The sequence below is a fragment of the Lucilia sericata genome, unplaced genomic scaffold (assembly GCF_015586225.1).
Source record: "Lucilia sericata isolate MDLA Ls3-8-SP2 unplaced genomic scaffold, ASM1558622v1 Contig003016F_arrow, whole genome shotgun sequence".
Classification (NCBI taxonomy): Eukaryota; Metazoa; Arthropoda; class Insecta; order Diptera; family Calliphoridae; genus Lucilia; species Lucilia sericata.
Window position 1 is genome coordinate 12501 of NW_023996643.1, and position 23610 is coordinate 36110.

General features: G+C 32.0%; 1 protein-coding gene and 1 long non-coding RNA gene across 3 annotated transcripts in view; both read left to right on the forward strand.

Annotated features, from left to right (window-relative positions):
* LOC119614522 overlaps window positions 1–786 on the forward strand; it is a 7926-nt gene extending 7140 nt beyond the window's left edge. Inside the window, exon 3 of one of the 2 annotated variants that reach the window (XR_005232333.1) lies at window positions 525–786. This is a non-coding gene — a long non-coding RNA (uncharacterized LOC119614522). The remainder of the gene's footprint in view (window positions 1–524) is intronic. The other variant, XR_005232334.1, reaches the window with a different exon arrangement.
* A 5-nt stretch (window positions 787–791) lies between these two features.
* On the forward strand, window positions 792–15946 carry LOC119614521. Its single transcript, XM_037970644.1, has 2 exons — window positions 792–1217; window positions 15818–15946. The coding sequence occupies exons 1-2, from the start codon at window positions 792–794 to the stop codon at window positions 15944–15946; spliced, it is 555 nt and encodes a 184-aa protein (XP_037826572.1).
* The last annotated feature ends 7664 nt before the right edge of the window (window positions 15947–23610 follow it).

Genomic DNA, 23610 nt, shown 5'->3' on the forward strand with positions numbered 1-23610 from the left:
ACACTTATCCTCTTTCGGTAATTAGAATCCAAATATAAAATAAACCATTTCGTATTCCATTCATGTTTACAGACACAAGTGTGCACAAGAAATTATCATTGAATAATTTTTAATTAAATTATTGTTTAATGTTTATTTTATTTATATGAAAAAAAAAAAACAAAAATAAATAAATTCCATTTTAATACAGTTGTCGTTTTTGTAAAATAAATATGTATTAATAAAACGATCAGCAGTAGTAAGTAAGCGGTAAAGAGCCAAAGAGTGTTATAAATACTAAAGTAAACATATAGTGAAACAACAACAATAATGGCAGCAAACCAAACAAACCGATCGTAGTGAGGTTGATGATGATGAAGATGATCGTAATACAAAAACGATGTTTTTGCAAAAATTATTTTCAAAGGCAACGGTAGAAACGATTGTTGAGAGTGTTGAGTGCTGTTGTTGTTGTTGATAGGCTGTTTGTGATCGTGTTGGTGGGCTAGTGGGTTAACTGGTTGGTGGCGTTGATGAGCGTTTAGTTTAACATTTCAGCTTAGCGGTATTAAACGTGCGTTGACTAACAAGCATTGAACGTTACGGTTTAAACAAATTTGAAAAAAAAGTGAACGAAATTTTAAACGAAGAAAAAAAGAAACGGAAAACCTTGTTAGTTTTAATTAAAATGCAAAGAAAGTGAAATTAATTTAAAGCTAAAGAATAGAAATATAAGAAAATATGAAATAATTTTTTATAAAAAATTAGAGTTAAATTAAAAAAATTCAGTGTTAGTGTTTAAATGTATCAAAATGAATCCCATACAAGAAGAATCTGAACAACGTATACCTCTCATGGTGAATTCTTTAGATGAGACTAACTCAAATATACCTTATGCTGATGACAATAAATCCAATGATAATTCTGTTCCCCCCAGTCGCAAAGTCTCTTTAAGTAGTAGACGTAATGTTGATCTAACTTTACAAATAGAAAATGATTCGAGTATTGTTAATAGTACAGCAGACTCGGGTAATAATTCACCTAAAACTGCCTCAGATGAATCGACGGCTATGGAAACACCACCTTTGCCATTGCCGCGTGGTTTACGTCGTAATTCGATATCTATGCCTTCGGGCATTAATGCCATAGAGGATTTGGAAGCTTTAAGGCTGAAACATCAAATGCAGGAACAAGAACCAGTACCGGAAGAGGAGAAGAGTAATAGTCGAACGGATAGTGTAAGTTGTTTTTCTTTTTGTCAATCTTCTGCAGGCTTCCAAAGTACTTTTGAAACGAAAATTTTGGAAACGATCTTTATTAGGACATATTACTCCATTATAAGTTGGAATAACGCAAAGTATTAGAAAATTAGGAAATCACATCTTCGAGCGAAAACAAAACGCGTATATGTATTTACAGTTACAACAACAACATGACCACTTTGCATGTTTCGACCACTAAGACCCATGTTAGTCTATCAGTAATGAGTTAAATCGGGATCTAAAGAGATTTTAAAATACGACTACAGAACAAGTTATAGATAAATTCCCTTCTCTGAAATACCTCAAAACTTTATACAATTAAATCGCTCTACATTACACCCTCCCTAAGAACCATTTTAGTCGATTAGAATAGAGGTAAATTGGGATCTCATATAGTTTTTTTTCTATGTCGCGAGAAGTATGCACCGAAATCGACCTATTGATTAGATTAATACAGAAACCTGTTGCGAATATTCCAAAAAGATAATATTCATTCCCTCCTAGAAGTTGGTTACAGATCCTCTTCATATAAAGTATAAGACCGAGAACCTAAAATACGACTACAGAACAGGTTATGTGTCAATTAACTTCCCTGGATTAGCTCCAAATATTAAGAAATTAAATCACTCGGTTTGAGTACATCACTCTCTTTCTAAGACCCATTTTATCCAATCAGAATTGAGGTAAATCGGGATCTCATATATTTTTTGTATTTCGCAAAAACCTTGCACGGAATTCGACCTTTTGATTAGGTTAATACAGAAACCTGTTCCGATTATCTAAAAAGAGAGTGGTATTTCTCTCGTAGAAGTTGGTCGATAATCCTCTTCAGTATAAGAACGAGAATCTATATAAAAGCGGGATTCTAAAACACGACTCCACAGAATCAGAAGTAGTTACGTGTCAAGTGCCCACCCTTAGTTAGTTAGTTTGAAAGGAGGTGAAAGAAATACCCCTAGACCTCTATTGGGCCTGTTGTGCGCTTGTTACCTCAGATGAGAATCGAACGCACTACCTCCGGTCTACCAGACTAGAACACTAACCACTAACCTACCGGAGGCCACAATTCCCCTCCCTTATTAGAAGTTGTTTGGATGTGATTTGCATCCAATGTTTTTCCAACACTTCGACCCTCGTAGTCGTAAAGTTATTATTTTATTTCGTAAAAGTTATAACAACATTTCATTCTCATTGTAAATTTAATTCTTTAATTGCGATTTATGTGTCTTCTTAATAACATTTTAATAATGTGTGAATTGCATTTGAAACACAAAATAATATCAATTAAAAAGCTTTATTTTTGGGCCGTCTTTTTTTAAAATTTCATTTACATATTTTTAAAAAATTATTAAAAGATAATGGCAATAAAGAGAAGATCTTCAGGTCAGGACAATTAAAAGAATTAGTTCCACAACGTGTACGAATACGGCTTGAAACAATTGCGCTTTAGGATTAGTTTAATCTTGTATCAAGTACGTATTGGACTTAAATCAAGACAATAATTATTAAAACTAAAACGTGCGAAGATCACTTTGATCCCAAACAGGCTTAAATCAAACTTTGATTAATGTTCGGACTTGTATTTTGTACTTGATTCTAGTTAAACCGTTCCGTCAAGTACGGATTTTTTATTATTTTTTTTTTTTTTTGAGTAAGTTCCTTAGAATATTAAAATCAGTGATCCTGTGGGGCGTAATATCGGTAACAACAAGGTTTTGGATTACGCCGCCCAAAGCCTTTCAATGACAAAGTTTCGTCTGTCCAACTTTATATAGTTATAGACTCTACTTCCCAAAAACTTAATTTAAGTTATAGGCGTACTAAAAACACACTTTAAAATATCTTTTAGTATGCTCCAGATTGGCTTTGCTTTGACGTCTTAAAAAAACACTATTTCTTCTCTCACAAGAGATTTATGATCTCTAAAATCTGTGTTAAAAGAAAATGGTCACCAAGATAATATCCATCAAAAATAAGAGTTATACAAACTTAAATAGCAACATTATGACGTTAGCATTTATAAAAGTCCCACGATCATAAATCTATTTCAAATGATCAAGATAAAATTCTGAGTAAATAGATTTCACGTAAACTGAAATCATACATGAATATATGATTACAAAATTTCATTTATGATACAAAAATGGAATGATGAACATTTTTGATAATTCATATTATAATACGATCTAGATACATCGGCCCTTCTTTTGGCAGCATGACAGAAATTATCTTCTAATTTTCTCCGTTAGTTTGCTAGAAGTTTTAAGTTGACATTGGGTGCTAGGTTGACATACAAGTTTGACATGAGGATTGCAGAAGCTTTAAGGCAAAAAAAGAAGAATCGATATTCCACCATCTAATAGATTCCTTGGTGATTACACTACTTTCAACCTTGCTAAGTTATCTGGGTTTAGACTTAATCACCTACTGAGATACATATATGAGAGCTAAGGGTTGAATCTAATACTACTGCTAATTTATATAGTTAATTAACAATTCAATAAATAAAATTATTTATTTACTTCATTCAAACCCCCGCCATAAAGAAAAAACACTTGTAATACTTGTTGACAAATTTTAATGGTTGTAATAAAAAAAAGTATAACAAGTAAATATTTCAAATCTCAAAGTTTATAACTGTCATAAATCTTTACGATAATATAAATTTATAAAATATAAAGTCATATTTAACTAATGACCAAATAATAACATTTTGATTGTTGTTTTCTTCGTTTTTTTTTTAAAAATTGTGTTGGGAATTAAATTCGTTAAAAAAAGTTAAATTTAATACGAAATCAAAATAAAGAAAATATTTAAATGAAGTAAAAGTATAGATGTTTGTTTTTATATGACGATGACTTAATGTCTACAGAATGTATTTAGATTTTAACAGAGGTTTATAATTGCTGTGAATAATGATTTAATTTAGATTTACTGGTTACCCAGCGCCACTTAAATTATATGTTTTAGGTAAGGGGGAGAGTAAGTGTATGAAACAAATGGAGAGCAAGCGTAGCAGTTATTCACACTCTGCAGGCATGGAAAATTCGGTACTTTAGTTCTTTTTCGGTACTTTTTGATATCGTAAATGTCCCGAGACATTTGCAATACCTTTTCTAACATACATTTTTGATAAATAGTCTTTATAGTAGTCAATAGACCAATTAGTCTATAGTCTAATATAAAGTCTATTTTATAGTTTAGTCTATAGTCCAGTATATAGTCTAGTCTATAGTCTAGTCTATAGTCTAGTCTATAGTCTAGTCTATAGTCTAGTCTATAGTCTAGTCTATAGTCTAGTCTATAGTCTAGTCTATAGTCTAGTCTATAGTCTAGTCTATAGTCTAGTCTATAGTCTAGTCTATAGTCTAGTCTATAGTCTAGTCTATAGTCTAGTCTATAGTCTAGTCTATAGTCTAGTCTATAGTCTAGTCTATAGTCTAGTCTATAGTCTAGTCTATAGTCTAGTCTATAGTCTAGTCTATAGTCTAGTCTATAGTCTAGTCTATAGTCTAGTCTATAGTCTAGTCTATAGTCTAGTCTATAGTCTAGTCTATAGTCTAGTCTATAGTCTAGTCTATAGTCTAGTCTATAGTCTAGTCTAGTCTAGTCTATAGTCTAGTCTATAGTCTAGTCTATAGTCTAGTCTATAGTCTAGTCTATAGTCTAGTCTATAGTCTAGTCTATAGTCTAGTCTATAGTCTAGTCTATAGTCTAGTCTATAGTCTAGTCTATAGTCTAGTCTATAGTCTAGTCTATAGTCTAGTCTATAGTCTAGTCTATAGTCTAGTCTATAGTCTAGTCTATAGTCTAGTCTATAGTCTAGTCTATAGTCTAGTCTATAGTCTAGTCTATAGTCTAGTCTATAGTCTAGTCTATAGTCTAGTCTATAGTCTAGTCTATAGTCTAGTCTATAGTCTAGTCTATAGTCTAGTCTATAGTCTAGTCTATAGTCTAGTCTATAGTCTAGTCTATAGTCTAGTCTATAGTCTAGTCTATAGTCTAGTCTATAGTCTAGTCTATAGTCTAGTCTATAGTCTAGTCTATAGTCTAGTCTATAGTCTAGTCTATAGTCTAGTCTATAGTCTAGTCTATAGTCTAGTCTATAGTCTAGTCTATAGTCTAGTCTATAGTCTAGTCTATAGTCTAGTCTATAGTCTAGTCTATAGTCTAGTCTATAGTCTAGTCTATAGTCTAGTCTATAGTCTAGTCTATAGTCTAGTCTATAGTCTAGTCTATAGTCTAGTCTATAGTCTAGTCTATAGTCTAGTCTATAGTCTAGTCTATAGTCTAGTCTATAGTCTAGTCTATAGTCTAGTCTATAGTCTAGTCTATAGTCTAGTCTATAGTCTAGTCTATAGTCTAGTCTAGTAGTCTATAGTCTAGTCTATAGTCTAGTCTATAGTCTAGTATATAGTCTAGTCTATAGTCTAGTCTATAGTCTAGTCTATAGTTAGTCTATAGTCTAGTCTATAGTCTAGTCTATAGTCTAGTCTATAGTCTAGTCTATAGTCTAGTCTATAGTCTAGTCTATAGTCTAGTCTATAGTCTAGTCTAGTCTATAGTCTAGTCTATAGTCTAGTCTATAGTCTAGTCTATAGTCTAGTCTATAGTCTAGTCTATAGTCTAGTCTATAGTCTAGTCTATAGTCTAGTCTATAGTCTAGTCTATAGTCTAGTCTATAGTCTAGTCTATAGTCTAGTCTATAGTCTAGTCTATAGTCTAGTCTATCTAGTCTAGTCTACAGTCTAGTCATAGTCTAGTCTATAGTCTAGTCTATAGTCTAGTCTATAGTACTAGTCTATAGTCTAGTCTATAGTCTAGTCTATAGTCTAGTCTATAGTCTAGTCTCTAGTCTAGTCTATAGTTAGTCTATAGTCTAGTCTATAGTCTAGTCTATAGTCTGTCTTAGTCTAGTTATAGTCTAGTCTATAGTCTAGTCTATAGTCTAGTCTATAGTCTAGTCTATAGTCTAGTCTATAGTCTAGTCTATAGTCTAGTCTATAGTCTAGTCTATAGTCTAGTCTATAGTCTTAGTCTCGTCGATAGTCTAGTCTATAGTCTAGTCTATAGTCTAGTCTATAGTCTAGTCTATAGTCTAGTCTATAGTCTAGTCTATAGTCTAGTCTATAGTCTGTCTATAGTCTAGTCTATAGTCTAGTCTATAGTCTAGTCTATAGTCTAGTCTATAGTCTAGTCTATAGTCTAGTCTATAGTCTAGTCTATGTCTGTCTATATAGTCTAGTCTATAGTCTAGTCTATAGTCTAGTCTATAGTCTAGTCTATAGTCTAGTCTATAGTCTAGTCTATAGTCTAGTCTATAGTCTAGTCTATAGTCTAGTCTATAGTCTAGTCTATAGTCTAGTCTATAGTCTAGTCTATAGTCTAGTCTATAGTCTAGTCTATAGTCTAGTCTATAGTCTAGTCTATAGTCTAGTCTATAGTCTAGTCTATAGTCTAGTCTATAGTCTAGTCTATAGTCTAGTCTATAGTCTAGTCTATAGTCTAGTCTATAGTCTAGTCTATAGTCTAGTCTATAGTCTAGTCTATAGTCTAGTCTATAGTCTAGTCTATAGTCTAGTCTATAGTCTAGTCTATAGTCTAGCCTATAGTCTAGTCTATAGTCTAGTCTATAGTATAGTCTAGTATTAAAAAAAATTCCCGGAAAACCCAAACATTTTTTCCCGAGAATTCCTGGGATATCCCGGATGGGAATTCCCGAACCTCAAACTCTAGTAGCGAAGCACCCAGGGTACTTTAGTATTTTGTAAAGCTCACGTGACATAATTCGTAGGGATTTTTAGGTTCAAATCTCGTGATCAGTTTAAACTGGTTTAAATTAATAAATTTTCAGATATTGTTTATTCCTAAAAACGAAGCTATTAAAAAAGTAGAAGCAGCAGGTAGCATCATTAAATAAGATAGAATCACAAGCTGTTGTTGTTTTTTATCGGTTGTAAATAATTTATTTTTTTGAAGCACGTTTTTTTGTCAACAAATTTTAAAATACACATTTGTCATGTGATTCAGCACATACATATGTATGTGTGTTTGAATTTGTATTTGTTTTTTAAGCTGCGATTATTGATACAAATGTGATATTATTTTAATAAAGAAAATAAATAAGCAAATTATATAAAATATATGCAAAATATAGTTAAAATTTAAACAAATGTATATAGATTAATATTAACGATCTTAATGATGTAAATTATAATAAATTATTTATATTAAATGCATTGAATAGTTGAAGTAAACAATAACTAGTCATCATTTAATTTGTATTGCAAATATGATCATTATTCCATAGATTATAAAAAACACGTAATTTTATGGTGAAAGTAAATTAGTTCAAATGTGTAAAATACATACATATTGAATATAAACATTTACTTAGTTGTAACTAGCAAGCTGTAATTATTACAATACATATTTATTACACTTTTTAATTGTTTTTGTTTTTGCTATTAGTAATACTAAGGGCTTTATCACATTAAACTTTGACTCGAAATTATAAAATGTACTCATATTTATAACTGAGGTCTTTAAAGGGTTAATTCTTTAATTTTAAAGCCTTAAGATATGCTTTGGTTTTTTATCGCAATAACCTCATACACATTTTAATGATGGTTAGTAACTGTTAAATGCCGTTACACTAAACCCAATAAACATTATTGTTGATAGTTTTAATAAGAATAACTAAAGGTGTATAGTTAGCCAAGGGATTATCATAAGCGGGAATTATTATGAATCAATTTTCACAAATTTATTTTTAATGAATTATACATCTATATTTATCATCACGTCACTATAATCTGGTGGGCTGTTTCGGACAAACAGTGTAATGGTATTATAGAAAGTGCAGAGTAAATCCTTTAGAAACATTTACGAGGCATTCCTCCCATTGGAACGTATTTCAAATACGAGGCGGTACTCATAGCTGATAGGTTCAATCATATATTTAGATGATTTGATCAAAGTCGACTGCAGGACACGTCATCAATATATACTGGACATACACAAACATAAGTCTTAAGAGATAAGAGATATTGATCCTTGATAAAGAGTCATGATCAAATGGAATTTTAAAGCAAACTTTTACGGAAATATGTTGTTACAGAGAATGCAAGACTTGACGGGTTTAAGAGTCTACATTGAAAACCCGGAATCCGAGTTAAACTTCGGACTAACTAACCACAATATTAGCTAGTCGAAAGTCCAGGCTATTAACGGATGTTAACATATTTTCCCACAGCCAGATGACAATTACTGTGATTTTATCTGAAAAGGTTAAGTCTAAGTCCGTATTTGACTGTATGAGAATCAATAGCCGATTACTCTTCTAATTGAAAGTGTTGTATCATATGGGTCCCCAGCAAATCGAGGATAATCGGCAAAAGATAGAGTTAATGTGCTCGCTATAAAGGGAAGAGAGCTTGTTTGAAGTTAAACGGATGAATGCAATATCTTTAGCCTCTACGACGGCAGTATTAAAACAAGAGACATTTGAAATAATGGAATTTTGGTTTAGATCGTACGAAGAGAAGGATGGGAAGCCTTTTTAGAATAACAACAATGCGATGTTAGTATGATGGTACGTATTCTGAGGAGACTAATGGCATAACAGGCATCATCAGACAAATATAGCACATGCGTAGAAGAGAGTGAAACTGTGGAACAGTTTCACGTCATAGTAAGACATTCGTCGGAATTTAATCCAAATATCTTGTTATCGCTATTATTCCAGATATTACATTCCTCAGGAACACTGATTGGAGAATTCTAAGAAACTAGTACGTCCAGGTAACTGAGTTTCTGAATATTGGGCGATAATTCCTTTTATAGAAAGTAGGAGAATTCTTGTTCATCCATGAATTTGGAATGGTTTCCAAGAAAGATCATATTCTTAATATAGGGCGAAGTTACAAATTTGTTAAAGTTTTCTCCAAATTATAAGTAATTGTTTTAATCTTACTTATGGTATCCTAATCTCAAACTAGGATCATGGTTCACTGCAGTTATTTTTCTACCCGATATTAGTCTTTGTCGCAGATATTTGGCTGAGAGAAATCCTATAGTCGGGGAAAATGTATAAGATTTGTTATCGGAATTAGTTCTAGGATAACGTTTGACATATAGCTAAAGTGTGTGTCACTGATATATAATAACACCAGAAGTATAATTTCAAGATTATAGACTCCCTTTCTGCTGAAACGGTTAATTCTCTGAACTTTTAATTAAAGTTATTTATTTAATACGTTCCTCCATGTTTCACAAATAGATATTCAGATATAATCTTAATTTAGCCAAAAAGGGTAAATGCGGTATGCTTTTCTGTTTCAAATCCTTTAGTGACGCTACATTGATTTAGATATATTTCATTATCAAGAGAAGATTGGAATGAGATTAAACTTTTCAAGAAGTGGAACTTATCTCCAAATACTATTTATAATGTTCGTTATAAAGTACTCGAAACCTATCAGATAATATTTGATAAATGAACTTGAACAAGAAATTGAAGAGGGAAGAGGGAAAAGGAACTATATACGCCTGGTATCGAATTGACACCAAAGAATTTATAATTTTTCTAAATTTTAGACAACGGATGTGTATAAAATTTAGATTTCGACAACGAATTTTTGCAATGTTGTCAACATTACATAGTGTTGTCGTACGTATGTATATACTTTGACAACGAATGGTATTGAAAAATTATAAACAATTTGGTGTCAGTTTGGTACCAGGCGTAAATATTTCTTATTCCCTCTGTGCGGAACAATGTCAATGTTTATGATAATTGAAAATGTTTTTCTTAGACAATAAGAGTAGTCGATAAAGTTGAAGCGCCTCAAGGTTGATGATGGCTTGAAGTAGTTGAGACTTGTGTCAGTGGAACTATCATAACTTTATTATAATCGACGCTATTTTGAAGAAAAACTTCGTTTCACTTGGTCTTGCTTGATAATTTGGCGAGTCTAAACATAATTGTATTGTGAACACCTCTAATATACTCCTTGGACTCTCAACGTTTATTATTCCCGACAAATATTTACCATCCAATCACTATTTTATAGTTCTAATAACAATTGAAATCGTCACAAAAATCAAAAATTAAATAAACAAATTTTTATTGATGCAATACACGACTCATAAAACGGAAAAAATATATACAATAAAATCGCATCTTATCAAAAACCTTTAAACTGTTTTTTCGAAAAACAAATAGTACAATCACAGTCTAGCCTAAATAATAAAACACTTAAATCTGATTTCCCAGTTTAATAAAGTAAATATTTGTAAAATAGTTAACTGATCGCACTCGATCATTTATCTATCATTCACTTAATCATTGCATGCTTTGTATTAGACTCTCTAGTTTAGAGCGATCGTGATGATGATCGTCATCATCATCGTCACCTAGCAAAACTCTTATAAAATCATGAACCTATTTAATTAATTCAATTATAATTTGTGTGTAGAAAAAATGGGGGGGAGAATGAAATAAAATTAATGGCTTGTAATAATTTATGAAACAAAAATAACAACGACAATAGTGAAAACACATAATATTTGACACGATCAGTCACTCTTCTGCTCAATTTAAAGTCATGCCCCAACTGGCAAATGGTGATTATTCTCACACCACAGACAATCGAACAAACAAACGAACGAACACATCTGTGTAATTAAACAATGAGATCAATAAATTTTCACAGTAAAATATTTTTGTATGAAAAGTGAACAGTGGGTGGGAGTAACGATCGTAACGATCGTAACGATCAAAGTCCCCATTTGATCGATAATTTGAAAAATCTTGCTACAAAATGAATGATCAGTGATGTTCACGATCAGAGATAAAGATCAATATGACCTAGATCGCTAAATGGTTTCTGAACAGAGTTCCACGATTGCGATCACTGCTACGCTAAGATGACTACTTGTCTTGATCAGCAAAGTTATCAGTTTTAAGAGATTAGAAAGCTCGACTTCTAAGCGAATATAAGTTAATTTCTAAGAATAGGGACTTCCCCTTCATACCACATCATTATGTTACAAACCCAATAACAAATCAGGTATAGCTTCCACTATTAAAAGTAGAGTCAAATAAACTATGCAAATTATTTATTGGGCAACAAAAGAAAAAAAAACAAAATATTAAAATAAAATTATAAAAACAAAAATGTAAAATTGATCAGCAAAAAATAAAAAAACAAAACAAAATAATTATAATGTAATCATAACAAAAGTAACAATTAAATAAAATAGAAAACAAAACACAAAAAGCAAAATCAACCAGCATTCAAAACCCCAGAGGGTTGATCAGATAAAGACCAATTAAAATAACAAAAAAATAATAATAAAAAATGCAAAATACAAATACCAACTTATTGAAACCCACTGTGCCATGATTAAATAATTAATACAACATTGTTTTATATATACAGCTTGATGTTAAACTTTTTAAAAACTTAATTTTAGTTCATCATCAGACTTGCAAACGTGTATTTAAGACAGCCGAAAAAAAAAAAATATTATAAAAAGAAATTTCTTTCACGTGATTTATTTTGCATATATATTCCAAAATCCTTTGTTCTTTTATTATAAAATGGCATCTTTAGTAAATATTTTTAAACATAATAATCATCATGGGTGTGTCGGTGATAAAAATTATACGAATTATTCTTATGATACGAATGCAAATCAAAGAAATTTTACAAATAATGAAAGTGTTAAGAGTGTGAGCAATAATAATTCTAGTTCGGAAAGTGTGAATAATATTTTGGACAAGGCAGGTACTTAAATGCTTGGGAAATGTTTAGTATTATTAAAAAATAATCGGATTTTTTTTAAGAAAATGTATGATCAGATTTAATACCATGTATAATTTCTATTGCAAAAAAATTTAAAACATTTTTGTGTAGCAATGAGGGTGTTGTCGGATTAAATTCTCGGCTTTAGGTTTTGTTGGATCTTTATTGTAAAAATAAGTGATAAAAGAAATGAAACAAAAAGAATTTTTCAGAACAGGATTTTTAGGGAGAAGATGTATATACTCCTTTTAATCATTGTGAAATTATAAGGGATATCGCTACCAATCTAATCTATATGGGGTTTGAATTCGTACTAGTAGACTCACTTGACCCATTGCCCTATTACAGTGGTTTTATACCCTACACCACTTTAGTGGGGAGGGTATATTGGATTTGTGCTGATGTTTGTAAAATGCAAAAATATCCCTTAAAGTATACCAATCGGTTTAAAATCATTTCCTGACTCGATTAAGCTATGTTTGTCCGTATGGCTGGCTGTCCATGTAAATCTTGTGTGCAAGGTACAGTTCGCAACTTTCAAGATAATTGGATGAAATTTGGCCCAAGGATGAAACCTATTGAAAATTGTCAAAATCGGTCTATTATTTCTCCTAGCCCCCATACAACAGAACCATAGGAAATGGGTTTCTGAGCTCATAATTATGTTAAATATACCTGTATATCGACAAAAAGCGGCACAACTATGTTTTATATCTTGCCAAATTTTATAAAGATCGGGCCTAGCAAAGTCATACAAAGTCCCCTTCAGAAAATTACTTGAATGTCCAAAAAGAACTTATAAACACAAATATCGCTATGAAATTATATAAATATAAATATATTCACAAAATTGTATCGGGCTTTGTCCATATTTGCCCCTAGCCTCTTTCAGAAAATTAGTTTTTCATCCATAACAATCCGCATTTTCGCCAAATTCGCAAAGTTTGTTCGAAAACTAACTGTATGTTATTGAGATTGATACCACTGAAATCAATATCATAATCTTTCAAATTCCCTCGCTAATTTATCTGAAACTCCTCAGAGATCAATATCAAAATTCTGTTTCCTAAAGTGTTCCCGTATTCTTTAACCAATATATTGCAATGGTACAAAGTATTACGTTTAGGAGTGGGGACTCCATAGAGATCAATATAAGAATCTCTTCAACACCCTAATTTATCTACAACTTTATTACCTAAATTCTCCTCGTATCTCTTCAGTCATTCATAGTATTATTGTCGAATGACACGACATTCAATTGTGAGATGCCCCTGCATTCATGGTCTAGTATAGATGTTGTAGACACATTGTTAGGAGACATACCTAATAGCAGCTTAACTATCGGTGTAAATTTGAAACTTCTCTAAAAGATATTCGATTAAATCAGAGAGAATTTACAGCCCTTTAATCACTGTTATCGACAAATAATACAATCCTTATTGAGTCTGAATATTATTTTGATTTAATAGACATCAATGAAGATATAGTAAAGCGATCTCTCGAATGTTTTGAAATCAGATAATTTCCAATCGTAGTATTTAAGAGGTAATCGGTGGTTTACCAAATCATGTTTCTGGGTCATCAATATAGAACCCCAGACCCACTTTGTCCCCCAATTTAGAGCCATCCGTGTAACAACGGATTCCTACTCGTATTTGCTCTATTCTATCATTCTATCTGGGATCAGCGTTTCAAAGTTTCCGACATAGTCTATGTCTGGTATGCGATCAGGAACGTCCGATGATTGTGTATAACCTTCCAATGTATCCAGTACATTTATGACGTGTCCTATAACCGCTTTTGCTCAGTACGCCTAAAGTAAAGAGCCGTTCGGGTCTAGGCGCCGCCTCATATCTAAAATAAGTTTCAATGGGTGGAATATCTAGCAACGTTTCCAGAGCCTTGGTTGAAGTAGTACACATGGCACCACTTATACCCAAGCAGCATGAACGCTAAACTCCCTGTAGTTGTTTGATATTGCACTTTTTGTCCAAAGCAGTCCACTAGATTATTGAAGCATAAGCAAGAATTGGTCTAATTACAGTTTTATAAAGCCTAAGGACTAAATCCCCATTTCATGCCTATACATATCGCCCAGCAGCGATGTGCCTTGTTGATTCTCATAACCAACGAACTTCATATGTATATTTCCTTTCTATTGAATTCGTAATCATGGGCCATTCATAGATCTCATGATTACTGGTGGTACAAGGGGTTGAGAAGCTTTGGACCACCTTCTAGAGTCAGAAACATAGGTCAGATGCTACCAGATCATATAGCTGAAATTATCTAGTTTTTCAAGATCAAGGTTTGGCATCGTAATTTCATTCAATATCTCCATAAGTAGAGAGATTTATATCTCTGTCCAACAAAGTCATACGTAGTAACTTGTAATATTTGGAAAGAGTCAGTAGCCTCCCTTATCAAAGAGCTAGTGAATAACGTTTGCCTAATGATAACGCTTAAAATCTTAGAGTTTTTTTCAACATTTTTATAAGGAAGCAAGTTAAGTCTGGATTTAAAAAACGCACTACGAAACTGTAATGCGGTAATGTCTATGAGAGAGATCATCAGCTCTCGCCTTAAGAGAGGAAACTAAAGCTATTAAGTTGTGGTCAATTCAATTCATTGCTTGATCATATAGATCAAAAAGAAATAGAGATATAAACGCAAGAGAAGAAAATTAACCTTATTGGTGGGTTTAAAATTCGGCTAACTTAACGTTAGACATACTTTTTTTTAGAGAAATCTTAAATATGCCAAAACATTTTCGATGACATTTAATAAAGTTAAATCTTAACTAAGACATATGTCATAAATGTTTCAAAATATTCTTGTATGTATGTGTTTATACAAAGGGATATTCTGTCTCGTTTTAGCTGCAGTAGTATATAAAATTTTTATTCAAAAACTACCCTTTAAAGGTCTAAATGTTACTACTTTGAGTATGAGCTAGAGGATTTAAACACTTATTCTCTTAAGGCAGGAGTAAAAGATATTAAGATATAATGCTATTTCATTCTATCCCTTAAAAACTTTATAAAATATTATTTGAGATTGAGCATAAGTTTAACATAATTTAGAGAAAAATGTAAAGAGATGTAATTGTTCAATAAAATTTATAGAAAATAATAAGACGCAATAAATTTCATTAAAAAAGAGGGAATTTTCCGCTTTCCACAGGGGAAATACATTTCATAAATGAAAATTTTTTGCAAAATCAGGTAATTTTATCATATGAGCAATTTTTGTTTCGTATAATTATTTGAAATTTATCACGACAAAATGCTAATTTAATGCTATTAACAGGTAAATTAGTTATTTTACTAAGAATATACTGGAAAAATCTAGCAACATTTTTTAAAACTTCATGTATTACTTTAGCACAAGATGTTGTCTGGTGAAAAAGAGAAAAACCGCTACCTGCTTGCCTCTCTTCTTTAAATTTCTCTAAAGGTTTAGAAAGGACAGAAATATGTATGTTTATGCCCTGCCCAAGGGTTCAGTTATATTTAGATCTTTAAAGTGATAACATCTAGTTGTGTTCTGTTTTGTTTTAAAATTAAAGTTTGAAATTTGTAATTCTGTAATTTCTTAAATGTTCAATACTACGCGTGTTCATTTTGAAGATATAGTGCAATTGTATTTATACGAATATCATAAAGTATGAAAGAGAGAGAGAGAAAGATGAAAAGATATATAATTTTGTAAAAAAGAAAATGGTGGCTTATTTAGCTAATTGTGTATTTGTTTCATAATTTTCAGGTTATTGATGATATTTCCGGTTCGGTTACATTTAGTGTACCGGAAAAAAATGTCACAACTATTCAATGTGAGAAACCCGAAGAGGAGGAGAGCGATGATGAATTGGAAATACATGGTAAAAGAAGGTAAGTTATAGGTTGATAGAAAAGTGAATATCAATAAAATGGCTAAGATCCAAATTGCAGCAAAAAGTTGATACATTTCTTATTGTTATAGAAAGATCTGAGCTTTCCCTTGCACAATACGGACATTGTTTAGAACATAGACGAGTTTTAGTGTTCAAAATGTTTCGATATTAACAATATTTTGACATAGTTTTTTATATATACGAAGTAAAAAGAAATGCAACTCCTTACTTGTATTCCTAACAAATCGTTAAGGTTTGAATTAGTTTTTAATTGAATTGAAAAGTCATTATTATTACTGCAATTAAATGTTAATGTAATTATTTTATAGTTATTGCGAATTAGAAATCACAAGTATTAAATATAGCAACTATTCAATGAAGTTTGAAATGTGAACATTTTTTTATTAAGAGAATTCCCCACAAAATATTACAAATTCAATTAAGTGCAAAATATGTCTTCAATTTTATCTCGGGCATATGAATGAAAAGATCAAATTACACACATTCGCCAGCAACAAGATGATGATGACAGTTGTACGAAAATTTACTTTGTGAGTGTACAAAGAAAATAATTTATTAAACTTAAAGTCAATTATACCCTACACACTTTAAATTTGTAATTTCAAACAGTTATTTCTTAGTAACCTTACGCTTTACTCTTGGCATTACTCTGGTTCTGTGTTATAACTTCATCTTAGTTGATAGAAAGTAGGGTTCTATAGTTGAAACGAAAAGTCGACTTTTCGACTTTTTGCATTTAGTTAAAAGTCGACTTTTCGACCTTTCGACTTTTTCCATCTTATGAAATGTCGATTTTTCGACTTTTCGACCTTTTTCATTTATTTAAAAGTCGACTTTTAGACTTTTCGACTTTTAGTATTTTATAAATGGTCGACTTTTTCCGACTTTTCGACTTTTTTCGACTTTTTCCGACTTTTCGACTTTTTGATTTTTTACGACTTTTTGACTATTTTCTATTTATTTCGACTTTTTCGACTATTTTTTTACTTTTTTTCGAGTTTTTCCGACTATTTTAGAGTTTTTGGCCTCTTTTCCACTTTTTTAAAATTTTCGACTTTTCGACTTTTATCGACTTTTTCCGACTTTTTCCGACTTTTTTCGACTTTTCTCGACCTTTTTCGACTTTTCGACTTTTTTCGACTTTTTCCGACTTTTCGACTTTTTCCGACTTTTCGACTTTTTGATTTTTTTCGACTTTTTCGACTATTTTCGATTTATTTCGACTTTTTCGACTATTTTCGACTACTTTTTTACTTTTTTCGAGTTTTTCCGACTATTTTAGAGTTTTTGACTTCTTTTCCACTTTTTTAAAATTTTCGACTCTTTTCGACTTTTTTCGACTTTTCGACTTTTTTCGACTTATCGACTTTTTTCGACTTTTCAACTTTTTTCGACTTTCCGATTTTTTGACTTTTCGACTTTTTTCGACTTTTATTTACAAAGTCGACTTTTCGACTTTTTTCATAGACGATAGTCGAGTTATCGACTTTTTTGGAACAAAATAGTCGACTTCGACTTTTCGACTTTTTTCGACAAAAAGTCGATTGTTCGATTATTCGAAAGTCGATTTATAGAACCCTAATAGAAAGTCAACAAGATCATTCGAGTATTCGAGACTTTTCTACCGACACCGACTTTGATTCAATTTCGCAAAGTTTAATAGAGAGATTGAAAAATTTGTTACTTTTTAAAGAGAGACATGCTGAATGTATTCTAGCAGCTTCCATCTATTTTATGTAAAAAGCTAGGAACTATAGGGGTTGTCGTTGTGATCTTGTGTAAAAGAATCCTCTCAGAAAAAAATGAAAAAATACTGTTCTAAAATCTCATAATTACTGATGGTCCTTATTTGATTTTTTAATTTCAGGAATAGTAATATCTGGACCATCTGGATTTAGTGTGTATTAAAACTTTTCATAACCAACGAATGCGCAATCACGATCAGTTGTAAGATCTTAAGATCACTGATGGTCCAAGAGATTTTCAAAATCTTTTACTTAAACTTTTATTTGTTGTATTTTGGATAACAACACAGAGGTCTTCAGTAATTTAAGCTCTCATAGCTACATTCAGACATCATCTAAATAATTCTTTTATTGAGGAAGAATTTGTACTTGAACTACTATATAAAAGTTCAAGCACCTATGACACTTTCGCTAATGTTCGCTTTAGTTCGCATTGAACATCCATCCTCCCTGATCTTATATGTTTGTCCTGGATTTAATCATTCTCAGTCTGAATTGATCTCGTTTTATTGAGGAAGAATTTGTCAATTTTAACTTGAACTACTATATCAAAGTTCAAGCATTGATAACACTTTCGCTATAGTTCGCATTAAACTTCCACCATCCCTGATCTTCATTAGATCGCTTTAGATTAGTGCATATCAAGTGTCTGTGAGTTAATGATATATGACACCGATTTAATCGTGTACATATATCTGCCCTGGTTTTAAACATTCTCAATCTGGATTGATCTCGTTTTATTGAGGAAGAATTTGTCAGTTTCAATTTGAACTACTTTATCAAAGTTCAAACTAGATGACACTTTCCCTAATGCTCGCTATAGTTCGCATTGAACTTCCACCGTCCCTGATCTTGATGAGATCGCTTTAGATTAAAGCATATCAAGCATCTGTGAGTTGTTAATATATGACACGGATTTAGTCGTGTTCATAAAGCTGCCCTGGTTCTAATCATTCTCAGTCAGAATTGATCTGTCTGTCAAGCAGAAAATCACTGGCTATGTTTTTGGTATTTTGTTCCAGGAACTTGACGCATTGATCCACCATTGACTCCATCTTTGCCGCTTCTTTAGAAGTGTGTATATCAGTAGTCTATTTGATGGTGATCTTAACATTTCCAGACACTGGTTTAATCGTGTTCACAAGCTTGTTATAGTTTGGATCAGCCTCTGGCCGTGTTGACCAGATTTCTATAGCAGTAGTATTCTGTATTTCCTCAGAATTGATTTGATTGCCATAATGGTAATATTCAGTTTTTCCTATACTTTCGTCTGTCAAGGAGGAAATCACTGGCTATGTTTTTTGGTATTTTGTTCAAGGACCTTGACGCATTGATCCACTATTGACCACTACTGCTTCCTTAGCAGAATGCACATCATTAGCCCATGGGATGGTGATCTTAACAGTTGCAGACACTGGTTTAATCGTGTTCACAAGCTTGTTTTAATTTTGATCAGCCTCCGGCCGTGTTGACCAGACTTCTATAGCAGTCGTATTCTGTATTTCTTCAGAATTGATCTGATTGCCATAAAGGTAATATTTAGTTTTTCCTCATACTTCCGTATGTCAAGGAGGATGCATTGATCCACCATTGACCCAATATTTGCCGCTTCCTTAGAAGAATGTACATCAGTAGTCTATTTGATGGTGTTCTTAAGAATTCCAGACACTGGTTTAGTCATGTTCACATGTTTGCTCTGGTTTTGATCAGTTTCTCACCGTGTTGACCTGACTTCTTTAGCAATAGTATTCTGTATTTCGTCATACTTCAACATATGATATTGTGCTTCAAGTACGCTGGATATCGTATGTTTAGCGACAGAATATTTATACCGAAAAGAGATCTTGTATCTCGCGAGATTAGCTGCTTTTCTGCACTTCTTTCGCACTAGGGATAGTGGCCTCCGAAATCCATCCATATCGTTAGATGACTCTCTTCATCGGCCTCGTGTACGAGCATTTCTTTCTTACTAATGTCATGGCCGTCTGGTTGGTCGAGGTCCAAGTATTACGCATTTGTGTTTGACTTCCCACCCTTTCTTAAACATTCATCATAGCGCGTTTAAGCTGTTCATAAATTAAGAGTTGAATTTAATAATTTTTTTGTATAACAATTGCGGTTTTAAATCAAATAAAATAATTTCCTCACAGATTTTATTCTCCGACTTATAACAGACTACCACAGAACACACCCCCACCATTCATAAAATTGTATTTTGAGTATTTATGTCAGATTGTACAAGAAAATTATAATGTGAAGAGAGTGCCGTTCAAGCGTTTCATATACATACATTTAATTCGTTCATAATATTGCCGATGATGACGATGATGATGATGTTTTAAATATGTTGATAAATGATGTATAGTATTCCTACTTAAATGAAATAATTTACGCCTGTCTGCTACTTAAGTTTTAGTTATTTGTCTGTTTAGTAGTACTAAGTAGCAGCGATTTACTTATTTAGTTAACTTATGCTCAGTTTATCTACTACTGAGTGTTGTATTAAGAGAGTAAGTTTAATGATTTCAAGAAAATCAAATCAAATTATTCAGTATTATAGTGGATTTGAGACAGATAAGAAGCGTTATAAAAAAAATGTGACTCTACAAAAATGTAGTAGTTTTTTTCGTTTGAATTATTTTATTCTGCTAAAAAAAACAAGATCAGTTTAGTGTTTGAAAAGTTATTAATTACGTGAGACGCGAGTTATAATTATAATTTTAGTAAAAAAAATACCGGAAGAAAGTGGATAAAACGAAAATTTGCTATTTATATAGAAAAAATTGAAACGATTTGCGAAACAGAGTCATTCGTATTTATTAAATAATAAAGATTTTTCTAAAGAAAATCAAAAAAGTGTGCTGTTCAATCATTAAAAAGTTATATAAAAGTTGTATTATAAATTTATTCAAAAAAGTTAATAAACTTAAGTGAACTTCGCAAAAAAAAACACGTTAAATAAAATTATTATAAAAACTATCATCAGGTTCATAATCAAGGTAATAATACACTGCAAAAAAAAAAAACTTTACAAACAAAAAAAAAAAAACATGTTTTAAATAGGCTTAAAGATTAGCGTAATGTGGCGCCCTCTGTGTTGGAATTTATCTTTGTTATTTATATAGTAAGAGGTTAAGTCTTTGTCTATTGTTATTGCTATTCAGTTATCACTTATCTTAATCAAAAGTAGGTCAGGTTCTAGTAATGATTCCTTGGCATACACAACTTTTCACCAGAAAATAGTCACAGAAAGTCTTCCCTTGTGTAGATCAAAGCTTTTCTGCTGCCTAATATTAGTTCCCTCCGGAGGCATGTTACCTTCGTGAAATCTTCATTTTGGTGTTATTGCAATATCCCGGCAATATTGCAATAACGGGACTATAAACTGATGATGATCAGATGTATCCTCGGCCTTTCCTTGGAATGATTCGACATGGGGTCAAACCAAAGCACCTGGGAATCTGGCCAGTTGCCCGCACGACTTTGTCCCGGCTGGTCAGTTGGCTGAGGTTACTTCCCAGATGTCACTGGGTTATCTGACAGAGCAACTTATGCTGAAGTCCTGAACACATTGATTATCTCTTACTCTTTGCGTAGTAGGGCGCCAGTATAGGTTGGGAAATTTCCAGTTTGACGCTTGGTATTTGCCTTTCATTCTCGAGACTAATACTGATTTAGAAGACCTTTTACTTCAGGGTAGATCTCTGTGCTATTGCATCTCAACAGGATGTATAATGTTTCATGCTACGCGACTTATGTTGCCCGCACGACTTTGTCCCGGCTGGTCACTTGGCTGAGGTCACTTTCCAGATGTCACTGGGTTATATGACAGAGCAACTTATGCTGAATTCCTGAACACATTGATTATCTCTTACTCTTTGCATGGTATAGGTTGGGAAATTTCCAGGTTGATAATTCGTAGTTGTCTGTCATTCCGGGAAAGACTCCCCTGCCAGACAGTAGACTAATACTGATTTAGTAGACCTTTTACTTCAGGGAAGTTCTCGGTGCTGTTGACATCTCAACAGGATGCATATTGTTTCATGCTATGCGATTTATGGTTGAGGCCCACCACACAACTTTTCGAAAGCCTTCCTTACGTTATCTCTACATACAGAGGGATCCTGTTTTATTGGCTGGTTATTTCGGACTACCAAATACATCTCTAGGTGCTGTTGTCGAAGCAAAAGAGTCATCTCAGTAGTGTGGTTGCGCGGGTTTTAAGCGGTTAAGGAATGTACTGGAATGAGTCATTAGTTGATGAGGATTGCATTTTAAATAATGCAATCTTTCATAACATCAAAAAGGTGGTCACCCTCAGGCGTAAGATTGATTTCATCTGATGTTGGGGTCGACCCTACTATAGACTTTAGACCAGTGATTGCTTTTTCCTTGTCAGGGTATGCATTGGGATTGATCTCATGCTGCTTGTCTTTCCGCAACGAGACTGCTATGGCAAGGGATTAGATAGCTCGAGTACTTTAGCAAAGTGCTTGTACACATACCGGCACAACCAAGTACAAAAATAGTCACCTGATTTCTTCATAGAAGCATTCAGGGGCGCGTGGTAGACCGTTCGCAAGTCTACCCAGTGGATGAAAAAGACCATCGTGAAATATGGCCTTCAAGATAAGTATTCACGTTGTTGTTCTTGCCTAATGCTAGACATTCTTTCCTAATGCTAGTCATATACAAACCCCCTTAATGTTGTCAAACGCTTTCTCAGAATCCGTAAAAATTTAGGTGGAGTTCGGAGCAAAGTGCTTGTACGTGGACCGGCACAACCAAGTACAAAAATTGTCACTTGATTTAATCAGAGATATTCACCTTCTGATTAATGTCAATTATATACATATAACCCCCATTAATGCTGTCATAGGAGTTCAATTCTCTGAGTTTTAATTTCTTTAATTGCCTACAAAAACTTTTTCTCTCAGTGTAGTAGAAATACAAATTTCCATAAATGTATATTTCTTATCAATTTTCTAATTTATAGTTGTTGCAAAAAAAATTGTTGGGCTTGTTTTGATTTTTATTTTACTTCAACCGCACACAAGTAATTGTTTCTATTTTTTTCATTCTAATTTAGATAATCTTTCACGTTATCTGACAGTGTACATTTCTGTTATTCCATCAAATTTCTAATAATTGTAATTGTTTTTATACTTTTTTTCCCTAAAAAATTAGTTGATTTTCTATTTAATAATATACTATACAATTTTTTTTAATACAACATTTTTTTATTAATAAAAAAAATGTTTTTATGGCGAAGTGTTCAACTGTAAATAAATATTTATTTTATTTGCTAAATGAAATTTTATTTTAAAGGTTTGTCATTGTTATTTAAAATATGTTGTTTATCTCATTTTTTTTTGAAGTGTTATAAAATTCCTATTAAATGTATAATAATAATAAAAAAAAGAAAAATTTAACAATAGTGAGATGAAATTGTATTTTATGGGTTTAAGGAGGTTTATTTTTTTATTTCATTTAATAAATTTTAAAATATCTAAAGCATATGAGGAGAGCAGTTGAAAATTACGGTAAAAATGGTCCTTCGGTTTGATTAATGTTAAAGAGATTAGAAGTGTTGCCAACTGCTTAAGTGTTTGTTGAGTTTTAAAGTGTGACCTACAACATAATCTTTAGATAATATTATCAAACATGCTTAATAAATCGTAAATACGATTTTTTGTGAATAAAGTGAATGCTTTTATTAGTTTAAATTTAACTCAAATTTTCTTTATTATAATTTTATTTTAATGTAAATTGTTTTAAATTAGACCTATTTACAATATATGTATGTATGTTTGCAAGAGGTGTTAAAAATTCCGTTTATGTAAATATGCAATAGTTGTCCTATATTAACTTTATAAAGGGGCCAGATATTATTAAAATCT

Bases quoted from the DNA above. Each gene is read 5' to 3' on its own strand.
- LOC119614521 (XM_037970644.1), top strand. From the start codon at position 792: ATGAATCCCATACAAGAAGAATCTGAACAACGTATACCTCTCATGGTG. The intron at 1,218-15,817 runs GTAAGTTGTTTT...CATAATTTTCAG, and splicing joins GTAATAGTCGAACGGATAGT to GTTATTGATGATATTTCCGG.